The sequence below is a fragment of the Fragaria vesca genome, linkage group LG2 (genome assembly GCF_000184155.1).
Source record: "Fragaria vesca subsp. vesca linkage group LG2, FraVesHawaii_1.0, whole genome shotgun sequence".
Classification (NCBI taxonomy): Eukaryota; Viridiplantae; Streptophyta; class Magnoliopsida; order Rosales; family Rosaceae; genus Fragaria; species Fragaria vesca.
This window is the reverse complement of record NC_020492.1, coordinates 24,913,622-24,923,986: the sequence shown is the minus strand read 5'-3', so window position 1 is coordinate 24,923,986 and position 10,365 is coordinate 24,913,622. Positions and strand designations below refer to the sequence as shown.

General features: G+C 40.0%; 1 protein-coding gene across 1 annotated transcript; it reads right to left on the bottom strand.

Moving 5' to 3' along the window:
- Positions 1-6,444: 6,444 nt before the first annotated feature.
- LOC101303388 (probable protein phosphatase 2C 24-like) lies at positions 6,445-8,994 on the bottom strand. Its single transcript, XM_004291463.1, has 4 exons — positions 8,302-8,994; positions 7,845-8,168; positions 7,586-7,691; positions 6,445-7,493 (listed from the first exon to the last, which is right to left on the bottom strand). Exons 1-4 carry the CDS (start codon positions 8,746-8,748, stop codon positions 7,177-7,179), a joined length of 1,194 nt encoding a protein of 397 aa, XP_004291511.1. The 5' UTR covers positions 8,749-8,994; the 3' UTR covers positions 6,445-7,176.
- Between the last annotated feature and the right edge of the window lie 1,371 nt (positions 8,995-10,365).

The window sequence follows — 10,365 nt, the reverse complement described above, 5'->3', positions numbered from 1 at the left end:
TTTTTTTTTTTTTCGTAACTAGCTGGACATTAGTGAATTTGGTTCTTTGCTGTAGGAGCATCTCCAAGGAGGTCTCTGTTTATGCCCCATCCTCGTCTTGTGTGCAAGTGTGCAACCACCTTTTTTGTGTTTAATTTTTAACTCATTCTGAGCTAATACTAAATTGAAATCATTAGAAGCTTTATGTATACACTTCCTGCCTCCTATTCCTTGCTCGAATGAAGCTGACCTTTTAACACTTTCAAGCTTTGTTGACAGATTGCCTACTAAAGTAGTTCTTTCAGGTTCCTGCTACTTTTAGGTTACTTACTCCAAGTAAATCTCTGGTGGTTGGAGAGTTGAACCTCTAATTGAACTAACTATATGGAGCGAGAGACTTGATCCAATGTTTTTGGCCAACACTTAATCTCCACGATACTCCTTTTGCTCATATTCCATCCATTTGACCATTTTCGGCTTAATCACTCTCAAGATTTCTGCAGTCTTGGCTACACGAAAAAGAAATCAAAACCAAATGAAACAATGGCTTAAGAAGCCATAAAGGGTGCATTTACTAACCGGAAAAGGGAATGAATCTTTAGGGTGTTTACTAAATGGGTGTTTACCCTAGAGAGCCATTCTCATTCTCCTCTAAATGGGTGTTTACTAACATCATGGGGGAATCAATCTTGTACAGATCCCACGATAAAAAATCTAGAATCATTGATTTTTCAGTGCTCCCGAATGAAGAGAAATTTTTAAATGCTACGGGAGGACCACGTGGCAGTCTGACGTGGTCCTACATTCCAATCAAGTTTAGACATGTGGATTTTTTATAACTAAAATATAAACAAATATTTTCTATTTTTTATGAAATGACATTCATGGGTATTTAGCAAGTTCAAACTAGGGTCTAGGATATAGGGTTTAAAGTTTAGGGTTAGGGTTTAGGGTATAGGGTTTAGGGTATAGGGTTTGGGGTTTAGGGCTTAGGGTTTAGTATTAAAAAAACAACAGAAAACCTAAAATGGTCTTTGATAAAATAGCTGAAATAATTTTTCATGAAGAAAATCTACATGTCTAAATTTGATTGGAAAGTAGGACCACGTCAGACTGCCACTTGATCCTCCCGTAGCACTGAAAAATTTCTCCCGAATGACCATGTGGCAATCTGACATGGTCCTCCATTCCATTCAAATTTTAACATGTGGATTTTCATGATAAAAAACTATTTTAGCGATTTTGTCAAAAATCATTTTGGGTTTATTGTTGATTTTTTAAATCCTAAACCCTAGGCCAAACTCATAAAAGACTCATGACGGTCATTTCACAAAATATAGAAAATCTTAGTTTATATTTTAGTTGTAATAAATCCACGTGTCAAAATTTAATTAGTAAGGGAGGACCACGTTAGACTGTCACGTGGTCCTCCGGGAGCATTTAAAAATTTCTCCATTTTCATTCCTTAGGGTGGAGGTGGTATTGATTCCTATTCATGGGTGAATCAACTTTTTTCCAAAACTATGCCCTCACCTTGACACACGCGACATGCGCCCCTTTCCTCCCCCAAAATTCCCTTGACCTCCCTGACCTGAATCTCGATGCCGGATAAGTAGACGATGGCCACCATGGCCGGGCTGGTTTTCCGTCGTCTATTGCTCTTCCCAACAAGTTCTGGCAACCAAACTTCTTAGCTTAACAGATGCTTTAATCATTCGACCCCTCACGCCTGAAAAAACCTATACCCATAGATTCATTCAACCCAAATCAGTAGGATGCTTTAATTAATTAAAAAATTTGAGACATTGATCACGAACATAGCTAATATATGTTTACAAATCCAAAAAAAATGCTCTCTCTATGCCGTCTCCTTCGAAAGGTTTCTTGGCGGCAATCAATTCAGACTGGCAGTGGCTTTGTATCTTCGATTAAGAGAGGGATCTCTTACTCTTTATCTCGTTAAAAATTATGGGGGTGCTCGTTGGTCCTCCCTTTGTTCAAGTTTTGGCGATTTTCCTTCTCCTTCTGTTGGGAAGACTGATGGCGGCGCCGATTCTTTCTTGGTGAACTGGATCACGGGTTGCTTTGGACAGGAGACGATGCTAATGTATGTGGCATCTGAGGGTGTTAGAGTGCTTGATGGTGGTTTCTTTTTGTTTGCTTTCAAGGTGAGAGTTGCTGAGATCAATGTAGCGGTGGACGAGCCTTGTGTGGTGGATCATGATAGGAACTACTCGACGGTGTTGTGGGACGGCGACGCAGGTATTGTTGCCGACGTTGAATGGAAACCTGGAGATCCCTTTCTCCCTCCTCACATCGTCACCATTGATGCCGGCGTGGTGTTAGGAGGGCGGCTTTACCTCCCTGGTTTGGCCGCTGAAGGTAGGTTTCACAATGGATCAGCAATGACGGCGTCTCATGGGAGTGGTGTCGGCGGCGGTACAGGTTGCGTGATGGCTGCTAGTGTTTCCTTCCAAGCCATATTGGCTGGGCTTTGTTGGGCTTAGGTAATTATTTTGTTTTTTAATGTTATTTCTTTTTTAGGTTTATATCTTTTTTCGCGAAAAGATAATGGGTCTTTTATTATCTTACCTTAAGCGAGAGAGATCGCAAAGGAAATAGGAATTTGGTCACTAGTAGAAAAAAAGGCTTAAGCGACGGGTACATTCACATTTCGTCGCTTAAGCAACTCTTAAGCGACGAAAACAGATATCGTCGCTGAAGATAAATTTTTTGTCGCTACAATTTTCTAGGGCGACAAAATATTTTTGTCGCCTAAGCTTGTCGCCACAGGTCCTACTAAGGCGACAAATTCTTTTTGTCCCAAATTATTTATGTAGCGACGAAAAAGTTAACACTTAAGCGACGAATAAGTTTGTCACATTACATCCTTAACCTAACCGACATTACATTTCGTCGCACTTTAGTTTTAGTCTAAAGTGACGGAACTTTTGGCTCTTGAGCGACGGAATTGTTTGTCGCATTATATCCTTCACCTAACCGACAAATTTACATTCGTCGCTTTAGTTTTAGTCTAAAGCGACCGAACTTTTGGCTCTTAAGCGACGAAATTTTTTATCGCATTATATCCTTCACCTAACCGACGAATTGACTTTTGTCGTTTGAATTTAAGAATAAAGCGACGGAACTTTAGTTTGGAGCGACGAAAGTGTTTGTCGCATAATATAATAACCTAAGCGACAGAACTTTTTGACTTTAGTGACGAAATATTTTGTCGCTTAAGTGAAAAATTGGAGGAAAACAGATCGAGCTATAGTGAAAAAAAATCTACAGATTATCAAGTTTTGAAGTTGCAAATGGATCAAATCATAGGTTATATACAAGTGTACATCTTTATGAACCAACTATATATAGGAAGCAATATTTTCAAAAATCTTGTGAAATAAGATGTGATCGGTATGATGAAATATGGCTTTGGTTGAAAAATCACATATTTCCGATAATGTTTGGTCCTCGATATAAGTGGTCAACCCTATTTACGATTATGCTTCCCTATGGGGAGTCTTGTCGTCGGGAGGTAAATGTCCCTAAAGTTTTATATAAGTGGTTAGATCTCATCAATGTGAGTGTTTTGTGTGTGGAAGAATCAACCAAACTAGGTCACATAAGGGTATGTAAGAGCGTTTTTGTGTAATAAGTGGCGTTGGTTTAGGTTTGACCGTGTGGATCGAGACCCAAACTTTATTGAAAACATGTGAATTTTTTTTCATAGCTGTATTTAAGTATATTGATCATATCATACGGTTAAATTTTCATTTTTTAAAATTTAGCCATCGGAACCGCAACGTGCCTACTAATGTGATATAATATGTTTAGTAGGTTACATGCAAGTGTACATCTTTGTGAACCAACTATATATAGAAAGCAATATTTTCAAAAATATTGTGAAATAGGATGTGATCGGTACGGTGAAATACGACTATGGTTGAAAAATCACATATTTCTGGTAAAATTTGGTCTCAGATAGATACAGTCAACCCTCTTTACGCTTATGTTTCCCTATGGAGAGCCTTATCGTCTGGAGGTAAACATTCCTAAATTTGTACATGAGTGGTTAGATCTCATCAATGTGAGAGTTTTATGTGTAGAAGAATCAACCAAACTAGACTATATAAGGGTATGTAAGAGCGTTTTCATGTAATAAGTGGCGTTGGTTTAGGTTTGACCATGTAGATCGAGTGAATTTTAACGAAAACAAGTGAATTTTTTTCCATTGCCGTATTTAGTCGACAATATTTTTTGCTATTTAAAAAAAAAGTTCAAAGCAATAAAGCACATGTTAAATTTTATTCCAATAATATTCTATGATAGAAAGATTTAATTGGGGCTTATATTTCATTCTTCAGGCTCTGTAATTTCTTTGTTTGGGCTTCATACAAGAAGGTTGAGAAATTTTTCTGTCCTCCGGGAGAACCACGTGTCATGTTGATATGGTCATCCCTACCTATAAAAAACTGACATGTGGATTTTCTCAATTAAAACATAAATTGGGCAATCCTATTATTTTGTGAAATTACCTTTAGATCAACCTGTACTGCCGCGAAGAACTTGTACGTATAACTCAGATCTCGATCTACATATATGAATCCTTGTTCTTAAGGTTATGGACGATATGCATGAATCAAATTCCATTTAGTTTTTTTGTACTTCTCTGTCCTTTCTATTTCCCCTTGCAAATCCCCACAAATTCATCAATGAAAGCTTTCATATTGAAATCCGAAACACAAAACATATATTGAAGATTTGAACCTGCGATTTGGGTTATCATTTTAATACATGTCGATCTCATGATTGCACAAGGTGATGCATCTTTCACTAGGAGATAATAGATGTTAATTAACCTTATATTTGCAAAACCTCATATGATTGCATAATCTGGGCTTTCCTTTCGTCTGGGTTTTTCTTCTTATGGAGAGTAGCATCTCAATTAACAAGATCAAGGAATCTCATGATTGCACAATGATGAGGAAAATTTATATTTGATCGATATCACTTTATCTGAAATTAGTTGAATTCTTTTTCATATTAGGTTGATAGCTAAAGATTTTATGGATAAGCAAACTATCGTTCATACGAGAGAAAAATAGGAAAAGAGAGAGGAGAGATAACATCGGGAGATGGAACGAAGAAGAAGATCCTAAATGTTATTTCACAAAATAATAGAATTGTCTAATTTATGTTTTAATTGAGAAAATCCTTGTGTCAGATTTTTATTAGTAAGGAGGACCATATCAGCATGCCAAGTGGTCTTTTAGTTTGCTCTTTTTTAGGTAGATCTGTAGTAGTTTCTACGGAACTGTTCTTTTGGTCGCCCTCATTGAGTGGGATCGTTTTTGTACTGCTTGTTGTGCTAATAAATGATGACCTCTTTTGATAAAAAAAAATTGCTATTATATGTTCTTACTGTTTTAATTGTATAAAAAAATTGCCTCCACCTCAGCGAACTCCAGCAGCGTTTCCGATCACTTTCCCTCCCCAACGAGTCCGCCGAATTCCAATTTTCGTCGAGATAATTCTAGTTTCCGTATATATTGACTTTATTTGAAGTTTTGGGTGATCTTGCCGGAAAACTGAAATTCGGCGGACTCGCCGGGGAGAGAAAGTGATCGGGGACGCTGCTGGAGTCCCCTGGGGGGGAGGCGCGCCATCGTCGGCGCCGGACGGTGGTGAAGGGAGCTCCGTGTGCACTTGCGCACGTACGCTCCATATCGGGCCTCTTTAAATATATGTAGAGGCAACTTAATTATGCAAGGACTCGGAGGATTCTCTTCAAAAAAAAAAGAAAAAAGGACTCGAAGGAGTGGGGATACTGTTTGCTACATTGCAACTGAATGTGATCACAATTTCAAGCAGGTTTCATTGGAGCTAAGAGTACACATCAAGTATTAATCTGGTGCATCTGGAAATGATAATGAATAGATTGCTTCTTATGTACAGTTCTAATAGCAAATTGGTTCTGCAGTAAGTAGAAATGATCACTCAACACTGTAATTTTGTCAACATAAAACAGGTTCTTTACCTCAACGTCAAATGCATCTGCACGCAGAGCGTTGGAATGTTTCTATAATTGATGCTGTTTGGCAGATGGTCAAACCTTCTGCAACGTCCAATGATTGAACTTTTTAACAATACTATGCAAAGCAATTTACTTTTTCATCAAAGACAACCTTTCTAGAATGCATTGCTACAATTCTACAAAAAGAAAATTTTCATTAGTACAAGAAGATGAATCAAAACATCAAAAATTTTGAAGGTGCAGGAACAAACTCCAGAAAGAGGACCCTAGCTTCTTTGTAATTGAACTTTATATCCGGGTACCCTCCAGCGATTTACTTTTCCCTTCTCAGTTTACCCCCCAGTCCCCCATTCTGGGTTCCTCAACTCGTTTGTAAAGTATATCTATGGATTCATTGGATTGTAGGATACGAATACAAAAAGGCATTAATGTAGGACAGTTCTTGCAAGTTCTCAAAAGAAAAAGAAATGAAAACCAATAACACTACAAAACAAAGTCACATTATGTTACCATCCCCTTCTACATTTTTTGTTTATTCAGCAAATAATTATACCTTCTCTTTCTTTTACTTTTATTCAGCAGAAAGGAGATTTTACCATGGAATCGTAGGAGCTTGAACAACGATCGGGCTCTCCGAACGTTACAAACCCTAATATGGTGAAAGTTGCCCTCATCTTTTTATTCGTGTGTATAGAGAAGCCAATATTATATATGCACACAAAGTTCCACAGCTAGCTAGCTCTTAGTCAGGACTAGCTTCTCCAGTCGGTCATCGGGAATTCCTTACCCGACTGGATGGCTTCTTAAGCCATTGTTTTGTGTAATCTCTAGTTCAGTTCAAAAGTTTCCCGTTGTCTGAAAAAAAAAAAAAACAAAACAAAAAAACAAAAAACAAAAATCAACCCGCAAACAACCGCAAAATGCATGCTTATTCCGCTTTTTCCACGTCCATCGTTTTCCATGCTCTGTAATTTGGATTCTTTGAAGGAAAAGATTACTCATTCAAAAGGATCTACCACAGTTCCTTTGGCCAAACACCCTCCATTTCTTTTTTTTTTCTTTTTTTTTTTTCAAATTAACAAGCCCTTCCCAATATGGAGAAAAAAACCTAACCCTTACCTAAATTCCGAACCGAAGTAAAAACGAAAAAATGACATGCACTACGTGTTGCGCTTGAGATTGACCACAACCACGCTCACGTTGTCAGTGCTTTGCCTCGCCAACGCCAGCTTTGTCAGCAGCGTCGACGCGTCCGAACACTCCTTGTCCGAGTTCTCCACCCCTGCTCCCTCACTCTCCATCGGTGGCGCGTGGGCTCTCCCTCTCAGGCACATTAGCGCCACCCCACACGCCGTCTCGTTCGACACCACGTCCCACAAACCATCACTCGCCAGTATCAGACAGTCGTCCTCCGCCGTCCGATCCGTTACCGTCACCTCCGGCTCGCAGCAAACGAACGGTTTCAAATAGTTGTCACCTAAACAAATATCAACAACAACTATATATTCAAATTTTGAAATGAAAAATAATAATAATAATGCCCACTGCTGATCTATGACTTTTACGTACCTATGGCTCTGGACATGGCCAGGACTCCGAGAACCCTTGGACCGTCCCAATATATTACCCGGCCACCTGCCTCCTCGATCCGGCTAAGCTCGTCTGGACGATCCGGCTGTTAGCACAAGTCATGAAGAAAACATATTCTTGAAACGTTACATTCTTCCTACTAAGTTACATTTTCATGTTATTATCGTTCAAGTGAAGCGGTCCGAGAGATAACTCATCGTTTATGGCTAACCAAAAAAAGAATAAGATACATATATACCTTATGATCGGAGGAAAGAGGTACGGGCTTGCCCTTACGGCAAAGGACGGCTCTGGAGTCACCACAGTTAGCGACGATAATCTTATCCGGCGTGACAACAGCGACAACGGCGGTGGATCCGACGGCCTCGCACTCCGGCTGTTGAAGCTCGCAACGACAGTCGGCTCTTGCGTCGACTGCGCCTTGGATCCACGCGGTCACCTCTTTGTCCATGCGCAAGAAGCTCCTCTCCATCGCCCTCTGCCACTCTTGATGATGAACAGCTTCGTTTTCTATCTCCTCCTTCACCACCTCATGGAACCGCTCCTTACACTTCGTCGCCACCTGGAAAAAAAAAAAAAAAAGAAAGGAACCAAAACAACTACGTTTAGCTTCATACAGCAAATTATACCAAAAAAAAAAAAAACTCCATACAAGCTCTAGTGTTACTAAAAAGACCGAAATTTAAGCTACGTACATGAGAACAGCCGTGGCCGTCGTACACAGCGTAGTAGTGAAGATCGGTGGTTTCTTGGTCCTGCTGGCAGAAGAAGGGGTGGATAGCGACGGCGTCTTCCATATCTCGCCGTCGTCCACAAACGGAAGCCATCCCGAACTTGGCGTCCGGAGTCAGTACGGGTGCTGACGTGGACGGACACTTGGCGGAAATCGTTAGGCTCATCTCCTCTTCACCTTTCACCGAGTTTACTTTCTCGTCGTCACTAAACTTTTCCGTGGCCTGAGAAGTATAACACTCTAGCCTCTTTCGCTTCTCGGCATATTTCGTCGACTCTGCCGGGGCCGCCACGCCGGAGACGAACTTAAACCTCCGGATCTCAATCCTCCTCCGCCTAGCAGCACGTGAGCTCCCCTCGCACGTGCTCGAATCGTTGTCGCTCACAACCCCGCAGCAAATCTCTGCCATTTCTAAACTTTAACCATATATACGTTCAAACCTCAACCATTTCATTACTTCAAAATAAAAAAAGAACCTCAACAATTTTCTGAAACTTCAAAATAAAATTGCAGCAAGATGAAAGAGAGGCCTCGCGCGCCTAGGAGTGACGCTTTTAAAGGACGGTAACAGGGCCCCACCACGGCCCGAATTACAGCTTTTTACGTAGGGGAAAGACCTGCAGCTCCGATGGGAGGTTCTGCCCGTGGTCTTCACGGGTAGAGAGAGAAGGACAACAGTGCTCCTCTGCCTAAATCGAGCTTCCATTTCAATTCTCCACCGTCGATCTCTCTATCAGTCTCTCTCCATGTTAAAACACGTGGACCGTAAGATCCGGAGTACGGGGAATACGTGTCCCACTCGGACCAAGACAGTGAAAGCAGCAAGGAGCGGAACTTGCTTTTCTGACACGCATGTGGTCCTGTGCGTCGTCTCGGGCTTTAATTCCTCTTTCACTTTCAAAGTACTCTCCCCAAGGATCGCCACGTGTCCCCGCTGCGAGACTGCGGCATGGGGTTTTTGAAAAGCTTCTAGCTTTACATGCCTGTGACATGTGCTCCAATCAGATGGCTAAACGTAGTGAAGGGAGGGGAGGGGAGTGGTGGGGTCGGGTTGTCTACGTCGTTGACCCCTCCGGGATATGTAAAGGAGGATGTCGCAGTCGTGTACGTGGCGAAATCTGGTCGCCCTCGTTCATTTGGAAATGGAAACACGTTTCGAACTTTGATTTACGAGTTTCATTAGGTTGATTAATGCTCGAGCAAGAAATGACGGTGTTTATCATGGTTGTTACTTTAAGCGTGCGTTTGAGAATGTTTTCTCAACGGACAAAATCCTTTTTTTTAAGAACGTTTAAGAAAATCTGATATGTTAAGAGACAGTCATGTGATTAATTACCGTTAAATTTAAATTTAAAGATTAAAAATAAAATAATTTAATTTAAAATAATATTTTTTATCATTAAATTTACATTTAAAGGTGATTGACCATAATAATCTCTTGATCAGTCACTGAATAGGTGAACACTACGTACTATGTACGTTAAGAGATATATGTGAGATATATATTCAATAATTCATATCTTATCCAAGTTAGTTCATTGAAACTTAATCGGTAATAAATATATTAGAATGTACACATTTTATCATGCATTTGATGAGACTGCTAAATTTCAAAGCTAAAGTTCTACATTATACATAATTGGTAAATTGAAAGACACAATATAAGCGAAACTGATATTGGTGTACAACATCACGTGTTAGTATTCATTATACGCACATATATAAATTGTTCACCGTTACATGATTGAAGGCCTCCATGAAACGAACACCATTGCGTCGTCTTAAGATCAACCTTGAGGTCATCAAACACTAAGATTGCAACAAAATAATCAGTATAATTATTGTACATTTACGAGACTGTCAAATGTCAAGGATGAAACTTTACGCCATATACGATAAGCCAATATGAGAACAAAAAGTGTGTAAAAAAGCTGATAGATGAACAACGCAACACATTAATGTACACACATACATAAACGCTTTGCAGTTACATGATTGAAGCTAGGTATTTGTGATCGCAAACCAC

Excerpts from the sequence above, each read along its gene's own strand:
- LOC101303388 (XM_004291463.1), bottom strand. The coding sequence starts at position 8,748 with ATGGCAGAGATTTGCTGCGGGGTTGTGAGCGACAACGATTCGAGCACG. Across the intron at positions 7,692-7,844 it reads CTCTTTCCTCCGATCATAAG|CCGGATCGTCCAGACGAGCT; the intron begins GTATATATGTAT and ends TTGTGCTAACAG. Across the intron at positions 7,494-7,585 it reads GGCCATGTCCAGAGCCATAG|GTGACAACTATTTGAAACCG; the intron begins GTACGTAAAAGT and ends ATATTTGTTTAG.